We start from the raw sequence: 24,869 nt of genomic DNA, 5'->3' as shown, positions 1-24,869 counted from the left end.
TTTCTCTTCTGCCTTTGAATCTTCATAGTACATCTTCATAGTTTCAGTCCTTCAGGAGCAGACACCGTGGTGGGGTAGAATGCTACTTGGAATCTTTTTGGGGTGGTCCCTGGGAAGATAGGAGGGAGAGGAGCGGCAGTGGGCGAAGAACGCCTTCAGGGCCCGTGCAGGTGTAACACCTGTGAAAGGCGGTGGGAAGGAAGAGCAGTGCCTCTGCCCAGGCACAGCTCCGAGAAAGGGCTGGCCAGCCCAGCAGCGAGTGCCGGGCCAGGATTCCTCACGGAGTGTTCCCCCGGTGGGCAGAAGTGGCCAGCTCTGTGCTCAGCTGTTGGCTCCACTCAGGCACTGCAGTGAGTCCTGAAGGTGCTACGGCCCGATTGGCACGTGCCGTTTCTGACTAGTGTACCTCTGTGGCTGCCGTGGCCTCTGTGGCCGCCATGTGTCTGTGTGGCACTTAGTCGCAGACTTAATATGTCATCCAGTCCTTAAAAAAATGTGCACATGTATAGAAAGATTTAGGTTCACAGCAAAATTGAGCAGAAAGTACAGCAAGTTCCCATATCCCCCCCCTCCGCCCTGGATAGCCTCCCCCACTATCAACACCCCCCACCAGAGTGGTACATTTGTTACAGTTGATGAGCCTACACTGACACATCATTATCACCCAAAGTCATGGTGTATGTTAGGGTTCGCTCTTGATGTTGTACGTTGTTGATTTTGAGAAATGTATGATGACACATACCCACCATTACAGTTCTGCCTACGCCCCCCCCCCCCCCCCACTAATTCTTGGGGAGAATTTTTTTTTTCTTTCTCCGTAGTTTTAGTTTTTCTATAATGCCAAATAATTGGAATCATACATTATATAGCATTTCATATTGGCTTCTTTCACTTACTATTATGCATTTAAGATTTCTCCAAGTCTTTTCATGGCCTGATGGCTCATTTCCTTTCAATGCTGAACAACATTCCGTTGCCTAGATGTATCCATCCAGTATTTTTTATTGATCTTTTATATATATGCCTGATCTCTTAAAAAATTTTTTTTTCTGACTCAACTGTAAGATGTAAGCTCTAGGCACAGAAACGTTCTTTTTATCCCCACAAGACTCAGGCAGTGCCGTAGGTTCAGTGTCTATTTGATAAGTATGGGTTCAATGAGTAACGCATGAAATCCTAATAGTACTCACTTTTTTGTTTTTGTTTCTTTGGAAAGATAGACTTCTGGCTTCTTCTTACCATCATCAAAAAGATTTGAGCATTAAATTATAATCACAAAGGCTGTATATATTTGGTTTCTTAGTATAAGGGACAAGTACTCTCTTAGGCTCTTGCCTGTGTATATAAAGTAAGAAAGTAGCTTGGGTACAGGAGGGTACACAGCTAACATCAGGAATTGGTAGCTGAGTTCAAGGAGAGGAAACAGCACTATGCAAAGCAGGAAGAAGTATTTTGTTATAGCCTTTTAGTGAGGTCTTCTGATCCAGCTCTCTCCTTTTATTTGTGAGAAAATGAAGACTCAAAAAGCAAAATGAATTTATCTGAGCTCACAGAACTTAGGTGTATCTGGGCTGGAACTAGAAACTCAGTCTTGTCCTAAGAGATTACCTTTTAGACATCTTGTACCTACATATCCGTACTTATTTAAACAAAACTATTTTTATTCACATTTGAACAAATGCTACTCTAACCTTGTCTTAAAAGGTTAAAAACATGTTAGTGTTTCATGATGCAGAATAAAGTAAGGATGCGAACCAAGGGCACAGGCATGTTAGAAATGATAAATTGATTGGTACCGTGGGCTGATGCTTATTTGTCATTTTTCAAAAGCCGCTATTAAGAAACATCGTCAGGTTTCTGTTCTTGTTGTGCGTGGCTCCCTCTTCTTTGACTCCATTCATTCCTTTTCGTAAAACCAGAAAGTCTGAAAAGTTTTGTTTTAGACGAAACGCCGGTTACATTGCCATGAACTCTTGAGGGCACTGTAGTAATTGATACTGGTGATGATAATACTGAGTGATAACACAGGAGTGTCATTTTAGACTAACTTGGCTGAGTGACAGCAATAATCTAGTTTTACCGCACCAAGGGTTAAGTTTTAGTCATGTGGCACATTTCTTCTTGAGGGGTATTAGATTCCTCCAGGGTGCCAAAAGAGTAAGTGCTAAGGCTAGTGGCCGCGTATATGCCGAGGGCAGCAGACTAAAGGGGTACCTGGAAGTGGTTGGGGTTATGCAAGTATATTTGTGTTAAAAAGCCAAATAGTTAGAAGTTTTAAAGAAACACTGATCGCCCCTGCTTTCTCCCACATCCCAGCTACTTATTCCAGTTACCCAAGTGAGTAATTACATACCAATCTTTGTTAGTAATTTGCCATCAGTTTTTTTTTTTCCTGGCACAAGAAAATCTTTGAAAGTGAGTAAATATAGAGAACCTTAGGTCTTAGACTTTCAGTTCAAATTTCTGTTTTGTATTAATTTGTTTATTTTTAAAGATAACCCCGAATGTCTTCAGCTGTGTTTTCCATTTCAATTTCAGATAAGCTGTCACCAGGTGATGATGGAGCCCTCAGGTTGCACCTGCTGCATTACTGTGAAGCATGCACAGCACCCAGAATGCCGGAGTTCATTCTGTACGCTTTCCATAGTGCCTACCAGAAGCTCCCGTGGAGGGACCTGCACCCTGACCAGATGCTCATGGAGGCCTTCTTCAAAGTAAACCTCACTCCCTGTGGCACAGCCCGGCTTCTGGGCAGCAGCCTGTTCAATGGTTTTTAGCCACAGTTGCGGTGTGGGCTTTCTGTGTGCCTGTGTGGTGCTTGTGTGGAGCATGTGACTTCCCATGGAAATCGTTTCACTGTGTGAGCGGGTGATTGGAAAACACTTCTAGGACCATTTTTAAACCCAGAGAAAGATTTTGTCTGTCACATGGCTGTCACCCCCTAGATTTTAGTAATATTGTTCGATGAGTACATAGTTTAATGACTTCGTCATGCTCAATCTTGCTGTTTCTGGGTTTGCATATTTTTCTAGGATAGCATCACCAGACTTTCATACTGTTAAATGTTCTATTAAAGCAAAATGTAATTGGTACTCAAACCATTAGTTTCTTTAAGCAGTTACATAAGGGAATAATGTTGTAGGAGATAGAAGTGCGTTGTAACGGCCAATGATGCATCGTAATCGTATAAAGACCTGAAATGACCTGGAAAAAATGCTAATCTGTGTGTGTGAGTTTTAGCAGTAGAAGCAGTAGTTGTGAAAAACACCACAGTGGTGTTACTTACCAGCCAGGCAGTGTTGTTGTTCTTAAGTTTATAGTTTTCTTTTTTTGTTTGAGAGAGAGAGAGAGAGAGAGAGCGCAGGGAAGGGGAGAGGGAGAGAGAATCTTCAGTGGACTCCACGCCCAGCGAGGAGCCTGATGTGGGGCTCAATCTCATTCATGACCATGAGATCACGACCTGAGCCGAAATCGAGAGTCGGACGCTTAACTGACTGAGCCACCCAGGCACCCCTCTTATGTTGCTATTTTTAAAAACCTGTTATAATCTGGTCTTCTTAGCTTTTTACAGTCATTTCCATTTATTTATTCATAGTCATTAGCTCATTTGTGTTCACTCTTAACTTAATGTCAATTGATTACTGGGACACCCTAAGTGCTTTAATTACTGCGGGGCCACAGTGGTTTGCGGCAGTAGCGAAATGTACTGCAGTCCTTCTGTGCTGCACACGGAGACTCACCCAGGATGTTCTTGTCAGCCACTTGTCTGTGGCTGAGCTCCAGGGAAAGCTGAGGACAGTTGTCTCAGAGATAAAAGGTTAGGAATGATTTTGTAGCTAGGTTTAGTATATGAGACAGGTCCTAAGTATGTATTTGTCACTGTTATGAACATGGAAGAAAATGTTTGTTTAAAGAGCTGTAATACAGCTTTAAGTAAGAGGGCAGCCTCAGCTGTGTGACAGATTAAACTAGAACAGTCTCTGGAGGGATGCTCTAGACTCTGTGCCTCTAGGAATTTTAGTCTAATGATAGATGACCCTGACCTGCCCAGAAGCTGGAAGCTTTTCAGTTCTATGTGTCTTGCTGGCCTTAGAAGGGATGTTTTTGAAGGGTTTAGAGTGAGGTTAGAGGTTATCAGGAGGATGAAGAATCATTTTCTAAAAGGGAAAAGAGTAAGTAGTTAGTATGATACAATGATGGTAGTCATGGGAGGGCATGAATCATTACCAAGGTCCATTGATTGTGATTTTATAAATGGAGTAGAGCTTTTTAACCTTCATTTTAAACAGAAAAATTTATAGCCAGCCACATTTTATTTTAAACAGACTGTTGAGGGGCGCCTGGTTGCTCAGTCCATTGAGCGTCTGACTTCGACTCAGGTCATGACCTCGCGGTTCATGAGTTCAGGCCCCGCGTCGGGCTCTGTGCTAATAGCTCAGAGCGTGAAGCCTACTTCAGATTCTGTGTCTCCCTCTCTCTCTGCCTCTCCCCTGCTCGTGCTCTGTCTCTCTCTCTCTCAAAAATAAATAAACATTAAAAAAAAATGTAAACAGACTGTTGAAATGGGCTAATAAGATAGAACTCTGACATTGATTATATACTTTAAAATATATCTACCACCCCTCCTACCAATCCCTAATGTATTTTAAATAGGATTTAACATTATGAAGTCATCAAAAATCACAAAGACTAATGTTGTGGAGATATTTTTATAACATAACATTACACTAAAAAGGCAGTATAAAAATTATGTACACTGTTATAGTAGGTCTCAAAGTAGAGTCCTAGGACCAGTAGTGTCTGTACCACCGGGAAACTTACTAAAAATCCAAATTCCTACTGCCACCCTAGATTTAGGAAATATAAAATTTGGCAGCAGGGTCCCACAGTCTGTGTTTTAGTGGGTCTTTAGTGGGGGGGGGGGGTTCTGATGTATGATCAGCTTTCTTTAGGAACCACTGGCTAGTAGATCTCAGTCTTTGACCTGTCCTAGCACATCTGAGGGCTGTAACAGACTCCCCTGAGCTTTGGTGACTGACCGTGGCAGTCTGGTTAGAGCTAGGGAAGGTCACTCCTCTCCTATTAAGAATTAGTGGAATAGAGGCACCTGGGTGGTTCAGTAGGTTGAGCATCTGACTCTTGATTTTGGCTCAGGTCATGATCCCAGGGTCATGGGATTGAGCCCTGTGTGAGGCTCTGTGCTGAGTGAGTAACCTGCTTAAGATTCTCTCTCTCTCTCTCTCTCTCTCTCTCTCTCTCTCTCTCTCTCTCTCTCTGTCTCCCTCTCCTTTTGTCCCCTGCTCATGCACTCTCTCCCTCTCCCTCCCTCCCTCCCTCTCTCTAAAAAAAATAACAAAGAAAAAAAGAATTCGTGGAATAAATAATGAACTCTAAATAAGGTGAAAAATGTACACATTCACTGAGCATGGAAAAAAAATATGACAAATGTTAAGTCTAAATCTCTGGGGGAAGGATTTATAGATGATTTTTATAATCTGGGAAAAAAGTTATTTTCTAAAATACAATTTAGTAAACACTGATTTATACACATCTTCAAGATAGCTTAAAGCAAAACATTGATTTGAATTCATTTCCCTTTAGGTGGAACGAGGAAGCCCTAAGAGCTGCTTCTTATTTTTGGGGTCTGTCCTGTGTGAAGTCAACTGGGTCAGTGTGCTCTCTGACGCCTGGAGCCCCAGTCCTCACCCAGAGACGCGGAGCATGATTGTCTGCCTCCTTTTCATGATGATTTTATTGGCAAAGGAAGATCAGCTGGTAGACCAAGCAGTAAGTTTGGAGAGCCTGAGATGAAGACTTGGCAAGGCTTCCGAGATCCTCCCTTTCTACGAAGTTGGAGTTTTTCACTGGTTTCCCTAACACCTCTGTCGGTGTGATATCTGCTTGGCATTTGGGATGTGCCTTCAACTAGTGCCTGATTTTCTGGGATCGTTCCTAATCGAATTCTGGATCATGAAGGGAGGCACATGGAGTTAGAATATAAAAATCAATTTTATCTTACATCTCATTAATTGCTAGTTCTATGACTAGATCCAAGAGTTCCTTTGAAAAATTGGGTTCTGAATACTTACAAATCTTAAAGTGTTTTTGCCAAAACTTCGGTTATTACTTTCACTAGCACTTCTACTTGAGTAGATACTTCTTTGACATCTTACCTGTTCCATGCTGGTCATGGGCCCTCTTAGTGGTCACTCCATAGACTGGAGACATATTTCTGGGAAATGGGGAACTCCAAAACTAAAGGAGTGTGTGTTTTATTTTCAGGATTCACCTCTGCTGAATCTCCTTGGACAAACAAGCTCACTTTCATGGCATCTTGTAGACGTCGTGTCATACCAGAGTGTGCTAGGTTATTTCAGCAGCCATTACCAGCCATCCGTCATCCTGGCAAAGGAACCTTCTGCTGAATTAATCATGAAGCTCCTGAGAGTGTCTGCAGGCCTTTCAGTTCCTACTGACGGCCAGAAACATCTCGTAAGTCGTGTGGGTGCTTTAAAAGGCAGAGTGTTCTTCGGGGTTATAGTAGTGTAAGTGCTACTGAGGACAGGCTCAAGCCTCGTGATGGCTCAGTTAAAAAAGGTAGAGGATGTATGTCATGGTGCACTTATTTTGTACTCCTAGAGTTTTTAGTTTTAATTATCTCTCTTGGTCAACCTTCACTTACGGCAGTATCATGGGCTAACGAGAGATGAAAAAGGTTGGGGGTGGCAGCCGTTGGTTTAGGGATCTGGAGGTCCTTGGCAGCAGAATGGCAGGAAAGTTATGAGCACGAGTTTGAGGTCTGACCAACTCCGGTCCCCAGCCCCCTGCCATTGTGACGTTGGTGTTCTCATCTGAATTGGAACTAGTAATACTTGCCCGTAAAGTGTTGTTGTGAGAATTAAATTAGGTAATGAACATAAAAGTGTTTGGAAAAGTTTCTGGCAAGTAATTAGTATAGCGTTAATGTTTTTATTAACGTAGTGAAAAAGGAAGAGTGTTCTGGAATTTGGGAGGATGTGTGTTCTAGTGACAGATGTGCACGTATCCCTAGACACAGGGTTGGTCCTCCGACACACGCCTGTCTTTGTGTGGTCTCCTGCTCTGTTCTCTCTACCCGCTACCAAAGCAGTCAGAGCCGCGGCATGCTCCCCGGCACTTAACACTGCTTGCATGGATTCATATGAACGCTCCTTTTTCTGTCAGGATGCGGTTCCAAAATGCCGAGCCTTCACTCATCAGATGGTTCAATTCCTCAGCTCCCTGGAACAAAATGGAAAAATCACCTTAGCAGCCCTAGAAAAGGAGATGTCTAAGCTCTTAGATGATATCATCGCCTTTAACCCACCTGGTAAGTGGCCACGGGCAGTCATGTATTCAGTCGGTGAATCCCTGCGGCGTGTGAGGCCTCGTGAGGTCCGGGAGGCAGGCAGGACGCTTTCAGTCGTGTTCCCGGAGAAGTGATGCGCAGAGAGAGGACTGGCTCCCAGGGACACTGTCATTTCAGCACTGGGGAGGCACGAGTGCTAAGAACTTGAGGAGGGGTTCACACTGTCGGATGCTGGTGTGAGGTTAACTGGACTGAGGGCTAAGCTAGACGACTGGATTTAATGAGTGGGGGGAGCCAGAGACGGCCCATGAGCAGCATTCCAAGATGCTTTGGCTCTTCCCTGGTGGGCACTCCAGAATCACCTATAGACACGTAAAGAAATCGTGTGCAGAGAACTTGTGCTCCCAGCAGTTTGGTGGACTGGGTATCCTGACTGCTTCTGCTGAAAACAACTAAGAATGCTGGAGAAAATGTTTTTATGAAACCAAAAATGAAACTTATCATGGAAAATCTTAGAAGTCAGGACCTAAGTGGAGGAGGAACCTGCAAAGGTAATTGGAGTGCCGAGGCTGGCTTCCCCCATGAAGGCTTTTGTGGAACCTTCTTAGACTGGGTGGAGACACTAAAGCCTGGGGCCTGCTAGTAATGGGATCCTAAAAGGAGCTCCTGTGCATCACCCACAGGATGGCATCTTCAGGACAAGGGTAGCTAGAGCTTAACCTGCCCCTGGGAGAGGAGGGCAAAGACAGTGGTATGTCTGACCTGGGTGTTGGGGCACATGTCTGTGTGGTGGGCAAAGAGCTACGTCTTTTTGAAAATTAGTAAGTATAAGTTGAAGCACATCTTTGAATTTGAAGCACAAATTCCCGCTACCTAGACTGTCAAGAGAAAAATTCCTGTATGTGGAAATTGAGTTCAAGTTGTTCTGGGTTGGCAGTGTCGTTAGATGCCTGGTACAAAGCTACCAGAGAGCCACTTTGCAGAAACCTGTCTTCAACTCTGGCCTCAGAGTTCCAAGGAATATGAAATCCTAGTGGAAAAAAAAGTCATAAAACACATAAGGAAACAAGGCCCCACAAGCAAGTCAGCAGAAAATGACAGTAGACTCACACATATAAAGACTTAAGACACTGGAATAATTAATTAGCACAGTAAACTAGTATTTTTAATCTATTTGATGAAATAAAAGATTTGAAAATGTCAGTAAGGAGCAAGAAATTATAGAAATATACAGCTTTGAGAGAGAATCAGATATTCTAGAAATGAAAATGTAAAAATTGTGATAAAAACTTGGTAGGGTCAACTCATCTGAAGAGAAAATTAGTAAGCCGGAAAACGAATATGAAGACAATGTCCAGAATGCAGAACAGACAGAGAAAGAATGTGGAAGTGAGGTTAGAGGGCATGGAGGATAGGCCGAGAAGATTTACCACATATCCAGTCACCCAGTCAGAATTCCAAGAGAAGAGGACAGAACTGGGGGGAGGCAGTAAGGAGCTGGAGAGATAGCAGGGCTGAGAATTTTCCAGGGCTGATGAACGGAACACTCCTCGGATTCAGTAAACGCATCAAATCTCAAGAAGGTTGGAGAGAAATTGACATCTGTACACACTGTGGTGACACTGCAGAGGTACCAGGGACAAAGGAAACAACTTTCACATGAAGGAAGGAAGGACAGATGGGCGGACACGTTCAAAGGAACAACATTTGCACTGACCGCCGATTTCTCAGTAGCAACAAAGGAAGCTAAGACAGTGGAGCAACTCAAGTGTGCTCCGAGAAAATGACCGTGACCTGGAACTGTCACCTTAGAGATACAGTCTTCAAGGGTAAGGATAAAATAAAGATATTTTCACTGACAATGGAGAGTGTCCCAAAGACATCACTAAAGGCAGTCTTGAAGCATGTTCTTTAGGTAGAAGAGTCATCACGAATAAAAAGGATTGGATTGCAAGAAGGAAAAGTAAGCAGACAAAGTGGTAAAATGTGGTTAATATGAACATAAACTGCCTGTGTAAAGCTACAGTCAGCATGCATTTAGGGGCTTAAAAAGCAAAAGCTAAAATTAAACTATATGACCACGAGTATATAGAAGTGAGGAAGGAGGTTGAGTTAAAAGCATTCTAAAGTTTTAGTATTGTTCGAAATGGTCAACAAATTGATTAAATTTATACCTTGATGGAATGTGAATGTTGACATTTCTCAGATGTTCGCTAAAAGAATAGAAATAAAATGTATAATTGCCAAGTTAGTGGAAGGAGATAAAAAGGAATGGCCAAAATGCATTTAGTCCAAAGAAGGCAAGAAAAGAAGCTTGGAGAAGGTGAGAAAAATAACCAAAACAAGGTAGTAGAGTTTACGTCCGTAAATGTTAATGGACTGTTTAAAAGACAGAGTTTGTCAGACTGGATTAATAATGCACAACATCCAGCTCTAAGCTGTTTATAAAAAGTATATACAAAGCATAGGCTATACAAAGCCTTCTAGAAGGCAGTCATAGCGGGCAGTTACTAAAATAGAAAGCTGGCATAGCTTTCATATTAGACAGATAGATAGGACTATATGGCAGAAAGCATTACAGAGCCAGAGCGTTACAGAGCACCCAGATGATCTCTAGGGTGTTTTCCTGCCTTGAAGTTGCATGAGAGAAAAATAAATAAATAAAAAGCGTTAATAGAGATAGAGTCATTGGAAATTGATAAAAGTTTTCATATACCAGGAAGATACAATAATGATAAATGTATTTGTACCTAATAACACAGTAGTGACTACAAATACCTGAAGTGAAAATTGACAGAATTAGGAAGAGAAATGTGAAAGTCATTCACAGTAAGAGATGTGGCCACACTTCTGACAGTAATTAATTAAGGAAGGAAAATCAGTAAGGCTCTAGGAAGTCTGATGGCCCAGCTGGCTGTAGTGCCCATGTGGAGGAGATGTGCCCTGTAAATGCAGAACTCACGTGGTGTCAATCTTGCCTGGCACGGGTAAGGAACCTCACCACTTGTTCAGTAGAAAGTCAGTTTCCACCAATCCCAAAGGACTGGTGTGGAACAGACCACACACATTTTTTTTTTTTTTTTTTTTTTTTAACATTTTTTATTTATTTTTGGGACAGAGAGAGACAGAGCATGAACGGGGGAGGGGCAGAGAGAGAGGGAGACACAGAATCGGAAACAGGCTCCAGGCTCCGAGCCATCAGCCCAGAGCCTGACGCGGGGCTCGAACTCACGGACCGCGAGATCGTGACCTGGCTGAAGTCGGACGCTTAACCGACTGCGCCACCCAGGCGCCCCAGACCACACACATTTTAACCACAGTGCAGTGAACCTAGGAATCAGTAGCAAAATATAATCGCGTGCTGGAATTAAGAAGCAAACTTTTAAATAACTGATGACCAAAGAAGCAATCATAATAGAAATTAAAAATATTTAGAACTGGATACAAAACCAGAATGCATCAAAACTTGTAGGATGCAGCTACAGTGGCACTTAATTGCTTGGCCTTAAATGCTTATATTAAAATTTTAAAAAGGTGAAGATTAGTAAGGTAAGGATCCAGCTTAAGAGGTTATAAAAAGAACAGCAAAATACAACTAAAGACTGTGGAAGGGAAGAAGTAATAATCCAGAGAAGATAAGTAGGAAGAGACTGAGGATGAAGAACAATGAAAGTGGCCAATACAGGCATAGGTGAATCTAAATGAAATGTGAGTGTCTAAAACAAGAATAACAGTAATGCCTCCCTGGGTCATGGCACTAGTAGGTTAATGCCCTTGCATGGTCTGAGAGTCAGTTAACATCAGACTTTGAAAACTCAAGAATGCACGTGTCATTTGTAAGATAACCACCATAAGAATGTTGAGTGTTTAACTTACAGACGAAAAGAGAAAAAGTACAATAAGAAATAATGAAAAGAAGTAAAAGAGAGAAAAAGGAATTTGGAATGGGAGGAATAAAGAGAAGATATATCAAAAGATAGTAGATTTAGACCCCATTATGTCAGTGATTACATTAAATATGAATGACTAAAATTGTCACACCGAATAAAGGAAGGAAGAAAAAGATGACCCACTGGAAAAAAATGAACAAAGACCCTTGAATTGACACTCCACAAAAGAGAATATCTAAATGACCAGTGTATCTACAAAAAGGTGCTAAACCTTGTTAATAATCAGGGAAAATACCGGGGTGCCTGGGTGGCTCAGTCGGGTAAGCATCCGACTCTTGGTTTCAGCTCAGGTCATGATCTCACAGCACGGGGCCTGCTTGGGATTCTCTCACTCTCCCACTCTCTCTGCCCCTCTCCCGTTTATTCACACATGCATGAGCACTCGTGTACTGATCAGAGTACTCGTGTACTGCTGATCACAGAGTATATTGGTACAACCTTTTTTAGAAGTTTGCTATGATCTACTGGTTTGCATATCTTACGACTCAGAATTCTGCTCCTAGAATGTTCTAAAAGAAATGCACCTGTGCCCTGGGAAATATGAACAACAGTGTCTGTAGCTATGCATCTAAGGGGGTCCAAAACCGAAAAGAGCCCATTTGTTCAGTAGAAAGGACAAATTGTTGCAGTGAAAATCTGCCACACCATGGGTGAATCTCACAAACTTTTTAATATTTACTTAAATACTGTTTGAGAATAGGTGATTGTAGTATACTATGCTGGGAAGCATAGTCATTTAAAGCTGATGTCACTGCATAGATTGGAATTGGTGAATAAGAAATCAGTTGAAATTTCTTGAACATATCTGCAATATAGATTTACCATATAGGTCATGTAATATGGTAGTCAAAAACAGAGATTCTGGAACCAAACTGCCTGCTTTATCCACTTGCTAACTATGTGATCTTGTAGAAGTTGTGTAACTTCATCTGCAGACTGGGCATAATAATCGTACCTGTCTCATGTGGATAGTGTAAGCACGGAATGAGTGTATGCCTGGAGCTGTAGCATCAGCCTGGCAAGTCAGTAACTCAGTGAATGTTAAAAAAGGAAAGAAAAGAAAATTACCAGACAGTACTGGAGAGGCTGTTTTAGAATTGATCAAATGGGCTTAGGCCCTGAAGATTAGCTAATAGCTGGCCAAGCACAGGAGAGGAGGGCTTTCTAGAAAGATCTTAATCAGAAGAGTGATGGGATCAGATCTGGTTTTTCAGAAAACATTTGTTGGCTGTGTTGATGATGCATAGGGAGAGGCAAGGGTGGGATCTACTACGAAGTTTATTGTAGTAGTTTTTTGTTCCTGTGAGTCATAATTAAAAGGCAGATTCAAATTAAAATTGCTATTGGACTGAAATTCATAGATAATGCCTTAATAAAGAATATCTGTGGGGTGCCTGGGTGGCTCAGTTAAGCGTCCAACTCTTTTTTTTTTTTTTTTTTTTTTTAACGTTTATTTATTTTTGAGACAGAGAGAGACAGAGCATGAACAGGGGAGGGGCAGAGAGAGAGGGAGACACAGAATCTGAAACAGGCTCCAGGCTCTGAGCTGTCAGCACAGAGCCCGACGCGGGGCTCGAACTCACGGACTGCGAGATCGTGACCTGAACCGAAGTCGGCCGCTTAACCGACTGAGCCACCCAGGCGCCCCAAGCGTCCAACTCTTGATTTCAGCTCAGGTCACGATCTCATGGTTCACGAGAGCCCTGCGTCAGGCTCCACGCTGTCAGATTCTGACAGCTAGGGATTCTGTTTCCTTCTCTCTCTGCCCCTCCCCCGCTCGTGCTTGCTCACTCACTCTCAAAATAAATAACCTTAAAAAAAAGAATATCTCTACCCATAGAAATACATGAAAAAATAGGTATTCATATATAGTGTGTTTCTAAAACCTTTCTTTTTGAAGTCCTTGCTTGATAATAAGTAGGAGTGTTGTTGTTTTTTTAATGTTTATTTATTTTTGAGAGAGAGGGAGTGAGCAGGGGGGAGGAGAGAGAGAGGGAGAAAGAATCCAAGCCGTCTCCACACTATCAGCACAGAGCCCGATGCAGGGCTTGAACTCATGAACTATGAGATTGTGACCTGAGCCGAAATCAAAAGTCAGACGCCCAACCTGACTTGCCACCCAGGTGCCCCGATAAGAAGTAGGTCTTATGGTAACATTAAGTTAGGGTTTATTCAACACTTGTGAGTGGGTGAGTTTGGTTTGATAGGTGTGATGAGTAAGACCAAGACTCCCCTACTTTCATTGATGTGAGTACCAAAGCCTTGTGATAAGAAAGCCCCAGTTCTAGTTCAGTAAGAATTTTTACCTAACTCGAGGAGAGCTAGAAGGAGCTGGCAACAACCGTGGCCTGTTGGATTGTCTTTTCCATGAACTCCCGGTGAAATGTTTTCTATTTGGGGATGTGGAGAAGGAATCCACCTCAATAACGTTTTGCAGTTCTCTTGTGGAATGAATTTGCTTTTTCTCGTCCTCTGTTCTCTTTTCATCTCAATTTTTTGGAAAGACCCATTATATTGCCCGTCTGTCCACTTTTCTTACTGAAAAAACAAAGAAAGAAATAAAAACTGCTTAAGTGAGGAGTTCTTTTGAAAAGGTTTAAAAAGGTTTTTCTTTTCCTTACTTTTATATTTAGTTTTAAGGAATAACCTCTGTTCCTTGTAAATCACTCCAGAATATCTACAGCTTTGGCACTGGTGAGTGGAGGTACTGTTTCTAGACAGTTTACCAGGTGGCTTTTGAGATCTGTGAGCAAAGTCTGGACGATAAAGTCTAAGTAAGCATGTTCTGGTAAATAATTTAGTCTTTTACCAACTTGATGTCTATTTATTGAAGTATAGCTCAGCTGCCTCCCGTGACCAGGGATCTCTCAGTGGTTCCTCCTTTGCCTTTACGAAGTACTGATGTGCTGCATCCTGTCCTTAAAAGCTACACCCCATGCAGAGTGTTCCTTCTGGTCCTTCAAGATCAGCGACCAGAACTGTAAAGTGTGCCCTGGAGTGTGGCCAAGATCGGGCACATTGACATCTCCATTCCTGCAGCCACTCACGATGTGTCTGTGCTCCCCTGCAGACATGGACAGCCAGACCCGCCACATGGCGCTCAGCAGCCTCTTTATGGAAGTCCTGATGATGATGAACAACGCAACTATTCCAACGGCAGAGTTCCTCCGGGGCAGTGTCCGCGCCTGGATTGGGCAGAAAGTGCACGGGCTGGTGGTCCTGCCTCTCTTAACAGCAGCCTGTCAGAGCCTGGCTTCTGTCCGCCACATGGCTGAGACGACGGAAGCCTGCATCACTGCCTACTTCAACGAAGGTACGAGGCTCTCTTTAGGATGGTCTTTTCCAGGGGAGAGTAAAGCTTTCTCAGAAAGATGTACCTTTCTGGACCCTTCCAGTGAGCGATTTGTTTGTTAATGTAGCTGATGTTTCACAATGTATTTTGTATTGTCCACAAAGATCTGCAGTTAGTGTGAGAACCTATGGCCCGTGCTGTTAGTACAGTCCTGTTTCAGTGGAGGGAACCTCCAATTCATTTTACAGTGGTTTTGGAGGTCAGACCGGCTCTTTTATGGGAGGCAGGTCATGTAAAGTCACAGGCCTAGCCATGATCTTCCAAAGAAATGCTATAAACCAGAATCTTTATAAGACCCACTGTGTTAATATTCTTTATTTTTGTCACTTTTTAAAATGAGTTTTCATGTGTGTCTTTTATTGCTTCTTGTCACATCTTTTACACTATTACAAAGAGATCAAAGCCCACCCCCCCACCCCCAACAAATTTTAAAAATCATTCTTATTCCCTAACCTCCCTCTAAACTCGATTCTGGAAACATTGTGGTCTGGTTAAGAAGAATTGCTCGGATGAACATTCTCAGCTGTGATACCCAGATACACATCATTGTGCACACAGTAGGAGAGAAGGAAGGGTGTTAGAGCAAGAAGGCCGGGAAGTGCCCGTCACCTGCTGCTGCCCTTCCTTGACAACCCATGAACAATGCATGTCCCTGTGTCCCCCCATGGAAGGTGCTGCACATGTCACCATCTCCCCGCTGTCATTCCCCCAAAGAATTGAGAACCACTAGGATAACACTCCTGCTTCAAATTCATTTGGGTTGCTAAAATCAAAAAATTTTTTTTCAGTTTGTGAAACAGTTTTAAGGATTTCTGTTGAGGTATGAGTCAAACCAAGCCCTGAAAAGTAGAAATACTTCTGTCAAATAGAGTAATAATAATTTCCTTGAGAAAAGCATATTCACAACCCACTTAAAAGGTATTAGATGAAGTTAAAACCCTTAGGTGACTTGGACAGGCAGTACCTACCTGTGATTTTAAGGTATTAAAAGGGAGAGAAGGGTGATTCTGACCTCTTGCCCTCTAGCCGTGAATGGGCACTTAGCGTGAGGACTTCCCAGTCTCTGCCATGAGGCACGTTTCACTTGTGTGGCCTCCAGGGCCCACGCGGGCTTGACATGAAGCCTAAAGTGAAGAGGCCCCTTCCAGCAGGTAAATAATTTCATTCTTGTTTTCATCTTGCTATCTTTCCTTGTTTTTTTTTTTTTTTTTCAGGCTCCCTCAGTCAGAATTTAGGATGGGGCCCCATTCTGGTGTCCCTCCAAGTTCCGGAGCTCACCATAGAAGAATTTCTGCAGGAGTGCCTGTCCCTTGGCAGCTACCTGACTCTCTATGTCTACTTGCTACAGTGTTTAAACAGCGAACAGACTTTAAGGAACGAAATGAAAGTGCTTCTCACCCTGAGCAGGTGGTTGGAGCAGGTGTACCCCGGGTATGTTGGCCCTGTGGCTGCTCTGTCCCTGTCACTGTGTTAACACGCTGGGCTGTCAGCCAAAGCTTTGAAAGTACCAAGTGTCCCCCATACTTAAAATTCAAATGTGGAATTTCAATTAAACAGGAGCGGAAAGAAGCCACCTCTAATTGTGTTTTCCTCCTGGGCCTCCCCCCAGCTCCGTGCAGGAAGAGGCCAAGCTGTTTTTGTGGTGGCACCAAGTCCTGCAGCTGTCCCTGATTCAGACGGAACAGAGTGACTCGGTCCTGATAGAGTCTGTCGTTCGAATTCTGCTCATGCTTCAGAGCAGACAGAGCCAGCTGGCCGAGGAGAGGCTCAGCTCCGGGATTCTGGGGGCAATCGGGCTGGGCCGGAAGTCACCCCTGTCTAACAGGTAAGCAGGCGCCTGCCACTGCTCTTCCCACTGGGCCTCAGCATCTGCCCCTGCTTGGGGACTGGGATACTTGAGTAGGCTTTTTGACTTCAGGGCTAGGTCCCCTCATAGATTAAGGGGGGAGAAAATCAGCTTGATTACATCTTTATATATTACAAAACATGTTTATTTTTTGTAAACAACTTTGTTTTCACATTTAAAGAATGTTTTCTTAGTAATATCTCTCGTTGTATTTTGACTGTGTAACCTGACCACACTACTGATTTCTTTCTGGCTTTGAGCCAGCGATGGTGTGTAAAGTTAGGTTATAATACCCCAGTTAGTTGCTTCACTGCCTGTACTTTGTCAGGGCAGCGCAGGCCCATGAGGGACTCAGTCTCCTGGAACTGTGAATCGCGATGAGTTCAAGTCAACTGATGAGAGGGATAAGTAACGAGAAACAAGTCTAAGTTTTTGTTGCTGAAAATTGCAAGGCATGGAAGAATTTGCCACTGGCCTCCAATTTTTATCTCCCTTATTGGCATAGTGGTTTTCTTCCCTAGCCTTTATCAGGGTTGAAAAGAGTTCTGCCATTGTGATGTCAGCATTCTTGTAGAATAGCCCATTGCAACTTCAGGAATCAGTCCAGACCAGGTCACATCATGTGTCTTTGTTTGTGGTAGAATTTAGCAGGAGTATGTGACTTTGATTTACCTAAATTGTGGAAGACTACACATAACGTAAAATTTATTACGGTAACTCTTTTAAACTATACAATTCAGCGGCGTTTAATACATTGACAGTGTTGTTGTACTCATTGCCACTGTCTAGTTCAGACATGTTTCTGTCTTCCCAACAGGAAATCCCATACTCGTTAGACAGTTAACTCCCTATGTCCCTCTCCCCTGAGTCTCTGGCAGCCACTAAGTGACCTTCTGACTTTATTATATCTTTTCTGGACATCTCATAGAAATGGAATCATATACTGTGTGGCCTCTTGTGTCTGGCTTCTGTGACTTCACCTGAAGTTGCAAGACTCACCCATGTTTAGTCATGAATCAGTACCTAACTCCTTTTTATGGCTGAGTAATATTCAGCCATGTGGATGTGGTATGGATGTATCACATTTTGTTTATCCATTCATCGGTGGATAGACATTTGGGTTTTTACACTTTTTGGCTGCTGTGAAGTTTGTTAACAAATTTTTGTTGCACATGTTTTCCGTTCTTTTGAGTATGTGCCCAGGAGTAGAATTGCTGGGTCATATGGTTTCTCTGTGCTTAAGTTACTGAGTAACTGCCCAAATCCATTTTCCTGCACCAGTTTTTACATTCACACCAGCAGTGCCTGAGGTTCCAGTTATTCTACATGTTTGCAACAGTCTGAATGTTGCTTACGTTTTTTGGGCAGTGATGATGGAAAGGAAGGTTAAGGCTCCTTCTTGGTCATACTTAAGATTTTCCTGCAGAGGCTAGCAACAACGTTAGGTCTGAAATGTGTTTATCTTGTTTTTAAAGAGAAAATGTGGTATTTATTTTAAAATATTTACTTGAATCGTCATTTACTTCTGACCTCTCCCTGACGCCGAAGGTTCCGAGTGGTTGCTCGAGGCATGGCCGCCTTCCTTTCGGTTCAGGTTCCTTCCGAGGATCAGATCCGTTTGAAGCCTGGCTCTGAATTACATCTGACCCCAAAAGCTCAGCAGGTCAGTAAAAACAGCTTTACAGTTAAGGGTCGGAGTCTTTTCGGCGGGCCTTCCCGGGAGGCGAGGGGCGGCAGCCGTTGTCCTCACACACGGCGGCGTGGTTCGCTGTCGTAGCTCTGTGCTGTGCTCTGCATACTGCACGTGCCTGCCTCAGATTTTAAACCAGTTTTTGTAGGTGCGTGCCTAGAGCACTGGAAGTGCCGTTGTAGAAAAAGCAAGGCCATGGGCAAGCCAGCCGGTCCAGGGTCGAATTGGTTCTGCTGAATATGATTGTGACCACGTGCTGGGGGCCGGGGACTGGCACAGAAGATGGGGCCACAGGAGACTGACTAGGTTAGTTGAGCTTTAACTTGGAACCAAGGAAGTCGTTCTGATTTTGTGAGTCTGGGGGCTGACCCCTGTTGGCTGATGTGGGAATAACCAAAAAACATGGACACAGTGGCAGCTGTGAGAAATTATAGTTTGTTCTAAAAACGTGGGAGGCCACATGGCAGTGGTCCTGTCCTCATAGGTATTTTCACCTGTAAACAGGCTGGCCGTGTACAGAGGGGTCTCCTGTAAAACAGTGGCCAGCATTCCCGAGTGCTCACCGGAGGCACTGTTGTGAGTTTTAACTCACTTGATATTAATGAGTTAACGTTTTAGCTCATTTAATCCTCACAAGAACCCTGTGCTGTAGGAGCTGCTGTTATCCTGGTTGTGTGCTGAGGAAGTGGGGCCGAGAGGGGCGGGGCTCAGTGACTTGTAAGTGCCGGCTGGGGCCTCGCCCCCTCTGCGCTCTGCAGTTCTGTGTCGGGTGGGCGGTCGCACCCCTTGCTCTTCGTCCTTTGTGGCCTTGTGATGTCCAAGCCGGCCACGTGCAGGGCGATCTCTGGGTTATTAAGAGCAAGCATCCAGCGATCCAGGCAGCAGGTTCTTCACAGGCTTCTTGGTTTATACAGTACCCGATACTTGTCGCCAATTGACCTGACAACTGCCGTTTGAGTCCCTAATGTCATATATGAGCCGTGTAGAAACTGCCACACGTGGGCAGGAAATTCTCCTGAGGGCCGATTGTGAAGTGGGCGCGACACCCACGTATATTCGAGAAGTCTGATGCTCTCCTGTGGCTACCAGGTCTCCCGGGCCTTGCCTCTCCACCTTCATTCCCTTATGTGATGACTCCTGCCTGCCCCCCATTGATGCCTGTTCTCAGATTGAACTTCCTCCACCCAGCAGTCAGGTTGGGAGCTACATCCCTTCAGTTGTTCATTTTTGGCTCTGAGACTTCTGTCTTCAATCTCCTGGCAGTTTATTTCTAAGCTGCCAAATTATTTACCATCCTCAACGACTTCTCCATCCGTGTTTACTGACCTGAGCATTGATCTGCATTTGATCTGCATTCTCTCGTGCGGTGGCCCCCATATCTGAGAGGGGAAGGTGTGGGGTAGTCTGTGGTCACGTTCAGAATCCTGGGGGTGGATGACCAGTGTAGCTGGAGAACAAAGCTCTCCCACACCAAGAACCACTGTTCTGATTTTGTTTTCTCCACATACAGTCTTCTTCTCCTTTCCTACTATGAAGGAAAGAAGTGTTAAAATTGTGGAATTGAAGAATGTTTTTCTTTATTCCCGAAGAGAGGCATGGGAACACCTTCATTGTTTCTGACGGGCAAAGCCGAGGAGCTTGATCTGTACTTTATGCTTGTTGACCGATAGAATGATCTCACCCTCAGCAGCACTTAGGCACTGGTTTCTTTTGAATGCATATAAATAGATAGTTTAATATGACGTGATTTTGTAATCTAAGAACAAACCCAATAACAAATCAAAATCTCACAGTAGCTGGTGCCTGGGACTTCGGCTTGGGTTCTAGGAGGAGAGGCAGCAGGAGATCGGTGGGGAGGGCTCTGTGCCGGCACTGGCGGGAAGGAGGATAAGGCAGTGGGCCAGCCTGGCCTGGCTGCCACAGTGGCTTTCTGCGGGGAAGGTTGGAGAAACAGCACAGCCAGGAGGAGGGAAGGCTGGGTGTGGAGGCTGCTGAAGCCAGAGAAGCTTGGGTGCTGGCTTCCTTCTGCTGTGGTTCATCAGTGCCTGCCTTTGGGACTTCTACTTCCGGTTCCCTAGGCTTCCCAGTTGCACCAGATGATGGCAGGTGTGCTGCACCTGCGGGGATCACGAACTGTACATCTGTGTGGTTAACACTCCCATCTTCTGTGTCTTTCAGGCTCTGAATGCTCTTGAATCCTTGACATCAAGTAAGCAGTATGTTGAATACCAGGATCAGGTATCACAAGCTGCACAATTTATAAAGCATCCTGGCCATTGCCTCCAAGATGGGAAAAGCTTCCTGGCTCTTCTTGTTAACTGTCTCTATCCAGAAGTGCATTATTTGGACAACATACGATAGTAACACCGAGTCTCTCAAAAAAACCTGTTGCTGTTTATGTTTACATTTAACTTTGCTGTTGCACAAGTAACTTTGCTCAGTCTCACTGCAGAGCTCAGTTGGGCCAGTGAGTTCGTTGACTGAGAGGCAAGTCGGGAGGCACTAGATAATTCTGTTGTGCATGCGCATGTGTGTATGTCTTTGTGTGTGTGTGTGTGTGTGTGTGTGTGTGTGTGTGTGTGTGTGTGTATGTGTGTTTTCTTAGTTCTTGAAACTTCCCAGGGCCTTTGTAGTTTTTATGTTCACCCCACTGGAGAAAATGAGTCCCACTTGGGCACAGAGCCATTCAGCTGCTGGATCCCCAGTCACCTCACAGGACCCCCCCACGGGGCTCTGTTGTATGTCGCCATTTCTGTCTTCCCTGTTTTATTTAAATCTCAAGACTGCTGTGTCAGATCTAACTGCTTTGGGAATCATGTAGAACCCTCAGTTTTGAACCTCATTTGTGTTCTTTCAAAGTAAAACAAGCTTTGAAAACTTCTGCATTTCTCAAATGTGGGGAAATACACCAGCTTCAAAGTATTATTTCCCTCAAAATGGAGATAAGAATGCTGAATTAAAGTGAGGCATTGTCTGAAATGTGGCCACTTGATCCTTGATTGTAGCGGATGGCAGAGATGGTGACAAGTCCGTTTCCATCCAGCTGTGGTCCTCATGAAGAAGGAGATGTCCGTGTAAACCGAGGGGGCACACAGGTAGCATGTGATGAGCAGACTGTGTACAGACATGTTTCGTTTGATCCCCGTGGTGGAGAGTGTGGTCACTGTGGACATATGTGGACATAGTGTCAGGCCTACCCCAGCCCATTCCTGCATTCACACCGCTCCCTCAGCCCCCGTGGACATCAGAGTTTGCACCTCTTGATAGACAGCAGGTTTGAAATCTGAAGGCCTTGCTGTCTAGAGAGGGAGTCTGAGAACTTAATGCTCTGTATTCTGCTTGTTTCTTCATTCCACATTTAAGCTCAAATGAAGTTAGACACTTGTCCGTGGAAACTTGACTTTTCCAGTAGCCATGTGCCTTGTGTTGTTGTTCACCATTCACTCGCTACCAGAGCCTGTCTGCTGCCTTGCTCTGTAGCCAGCTTCTTGCTCTTGTCATTTCCACCCCCGGCATGAGCAGTTTGACTTCTGCCTTCCTAATTCTCTTGGCTCGAAATTGATTTTGTTCATTCAGCTTGCAGAATATGTCTTCTGTTCATGGATTAATTATAACCCAAGGATATTTATCTAACGGTGTCTGAACTGAGAGCCCTCAGCAGGGGGAGCAGGATAAAGGTTAATGGAGTGATAACCTCTCTTCAGATCTCCTCTTGGAGTGCTCACCCCAACATTTGGAAGTGTGCGGGAGCCTGTTCTCCCATTTTGAACTTGTTTAGTTGCACAGAACACATCTGCTCCACAGATCAAGATTATCCCTGTGAGCCTCCAAGGTTGTAGGCCACAAAGCATCCCTCTCAGAGGGCACGACACAGGGCTCTCCTTGGTTTTGCTTTTCTCCATTTTCAAAATCAGTCAGCCTCCCTGTGCTGTGTTAAGAAAATGTCATAAGCTGTGGGCAGTTCAGTGGCTGATTTGGCAACAAAGATTTCATGACAGAAGTGTTTTGTGTGCTGTTTTCTGTGAGGAGGCTGTAATTATTGATATCCTAGAATGTGAAAATTTTGAGTGACAGTCTACATTTTAAAGACAATTATGATTCATCTATTAATTTTCAAAGGTTTGTAATATTTATAATGTATTTGGTCTGTAAAAATTATAAAAAATAAAATCAGTCTTTGGTTGTAGCTGGCAAGAATATGAATTTTAGGGGTATTTCAGTTAAAGTTAATGCAGAATGTTATGCCCAATGTCCTCTGTTTTGATACTGGAACTTGATTATCAGAGATGGTTGGTGAAATACTTCCTCTCTGACTACTTTGTGCTTAACGGTGGAGGCCTCACTCACCCCATAGCCTCCTTGGAGCGTCTCGAGGCTGAGGAAGTGCTTTAAAGATGCTGAGATAGTTCAGAAGGGGGCAACACTGCTGTAGCCTTTTGGGGGCAGAACAGAACAGCCAGCCCTTGGCTTTCAGGAATGATGAGCCTTTGCTGCCCAAAACAGTCGGCCTCCGGAGAGCGCAGGGCCAGGTTCAGACACCCTTGCCTGCGGTGCCACATGTGATGCCTGGATCAAGCCAGACCAAGGCCGCCCCGTGCCGAGCGGTGTTGGAGGCGAGCTAGCACCGACCTTCCCTGCCTGTGCCCGTTGGTGGCACCTGGCTTGGACAGGGACGTCGTGACAGGTGCCTCCCCTGCATCTGCACTCATCTCCCCACAGCTCACAGAGCTCGGGTCCGAGAGGCACGCTCGACCTCCCCCGTGTCCTGGCTCCTGCGCCCGACTGGAACAAGGGGACAGGGCAGAAAGCTGGAAGGCACAGGCCGATGGGGAGGTTGTGCTGATATGTCCGCTCAGCTTGATGGAGGAGCCAGGACCCACCCGGCGTGATCCCAGAGCTCCTGGGCGCGTAGAGAACATCATGATCAGTTTGGGGCTCAGTCACATCTGCCCCCTGGGGTGGCCTGAGTCCCTCATTCTGAGGCCGGGCGAGCCTCTCCAGAAAATGAAAACCCCCCGAGTGGCCTCACTTCACCGTAACCAGCCCCATTCCTCCCGCTCAGTTACTAAAATCAGCGCATCCAGGGGGCACAAGGTAGGGTGTTCAGTTCATGCCCTTTCTTTTGAATGAAGGTGATACACAGTTTTCTATTGGGTTTTTAATACTAAGATTAATGATTTCCTCTGGAGCAGGAAGCAAATGCTGTAGAATCATGACTTTTAAAGTTCACCTGGTCCCACTTCTCACTCAGCAGGGACCCCCAGCCCTGCTCTTCCAGCCAACCCCCAGCCTCTCCTCCGCCCTGTCCTGTGGCCAGGAGTCCTGCCCCTTGTGGACAAGCCCAGGTGGGCATTGGCTTTATGTTGTGCCAGAACTGGCCTGATGACATTGGTCATGGTTCGGCTGCAGCTGGCCAGGCCGGGGCTCCTCTGCTACTCTAACCGGTCTTCTAACATTTTCAGACCTCATCACCCCCCTGACCCCACCGGTCCACCTCTTAGTCTTCATGCTAAATGCTCAGTGCCTTTAGTTGGTCCTCTTCCCCCACGATGTCTGACAGGGCTGCTCTTTGGGGAAAGTGCCCAAGTTAGCCCATGTTACTCCAAAAGGGCCGTGTCCGTGAATACCAGGGCCGGGGCTCAGGGACACAAACTTGAGGTGGCAGTCACCCGCAGACACCAAGAGAGTATGCTTCCTTCTGTTTTGTGCCCTTGGCCTGATCTCTGTCCCGGGCTTTGTCACACCAGTGTGGGCCAAGCAGTGACGTTGACCCCCTGGGACATGTGGATGGCATCGGCTCTTGGCGGCTGTGCCCTGTGGTTCGCACATTCAGTTAGTGGCGAATTCAAACTCCACACCTTGGTTTAACATTAGTTGCTGCCCAAGATCAGTCTCATCGCCTGCCTGCATGATAAGCTAACAAATAAGGCGCTTTGAACGTATCCTTTAACACTGTCTGCTCTTCAGTCTGGACCAACTTCACGGCTTATTTTGAAGTAGTAGCTGAATTTTTTTCTGCTCAGTTAACTTTGTCTTACTAAACAAAACGAGGAGTCTAATGTTGGAAACAAACATGTTGCTTTTTTTTTTTTTTCCCAAGAGTATCCTCATACTGATCTTCCGTTTGAATCTGGGTTGAGCTGGATAAAGTTCTTGGCTCACAGCCAGGCGCTCTTACAGACCTTGTCCTGGTCCTTGGTGATCCCCACACATTATAGAGCCATCAAGTGTCCTGCAGAAGCTACAGCTGACACTTCTTCCAGTCTGGATAGGTTCCTGATTTTTGGTGACAATAACTTGAAAAAAATAAAACCGAACTACTGACCCTGTTTGGGGATAATGAAATCACTAAGGAATGAATGTTGTTTATTAAAACTTTTATTTTTTAATGTACAGATGTAGTATCTCTCACTGAGCGCTGAAGGTTAGAATTTAGTTTTCCTTCAGTGGCTTAAAATCACTTACGTGGCAACAAGTACTTCCTAAGTGTGTTTAACTCTTTCCTTCCCACATGTATAGTGTGGCCTTTAACAACCACATCTTACCCGGTCATTAAATGTGCAATATTCAACTTCTTGTTCATTGTTGAGCATTTTACACGCTTGTACAAAGATTGAGTTTTTATATAATGATGAGAAACAGAGAAATGCGAATGGGTTTAAGTAAAATCCTGCAAATAAACCAGAATTAAAATTGAATTTACA

At 44.5% G+C, this 24,869-nt stretch overlaps 1 protein-coding gene across 2 annotated transcripts in view; it reads left to right on the top strand.

The window, feature by feature from the left end:
- Window positions 1–24,869, top strand: part of EPG5 (ectopic P-granules 5 autophagy tethering factor) — a 109,996-nt gene extending 85,127 nt beyond the window's left edge. For both annotated transcript variants that reach the window (XM_078435283.2, XM_060613740.3), the window contains exons 36-44: window positions 2,539–2,714; window positions 5,602–5,787; window positions 6,283–6,492; window positions 7,204–7,348; window positions 14,348–14,590; window positions 15,844–16,060; window positions 16,239–16,454; window positions 18,024–18,138; window positions 20,344–24,869. In XM_078435283.2, the coding sequence (XP_078291409.1) occupies window positions 2,539–2,714; window positions 5,602–5,787; window positions 6,283–6,492; window positions 7,204–7,348; window positions 14,348–14,590; window positions 15,844–16,060; window positions 16,239–16,454; window positions 18,024–18,138; window positions 20,344–20,526 (1,691 nt within the window). In that variant the 3' untranslated portion in view covers window positions 20,527–24,869. The remainder of the gene's footprint in view (window positions 1–2,538; window positions 2,715–5,601; window positions 5,788–6,282; window positions 6,493–7,203; window positions 7,349–14,347; window positions 14,591–15,843; window positions 16,061–16,238; window positions 16,455–18,023; window positions 18,139–20,343) is intronic.

Source organism: Panthera onca, chromosome D3 (genome assembly GCF_046562875.1).
Source record: "Panthera onca isolate mPanOnc1 chromosome D3, mPanOnc1 haplotype 2, whole genome shotgun sequence".
Taxonomy (NCBI): Eukaryota; Metazoa; Chordata; class Mammalia; order Carnivora; family Felidae; genus Panthera; species Panthera onca.
The sequence above is the reverse complement of the archived record's forward strand: the minus strand, read 5'-3'. Positions and strand labels throughout refer to the sequence as shown.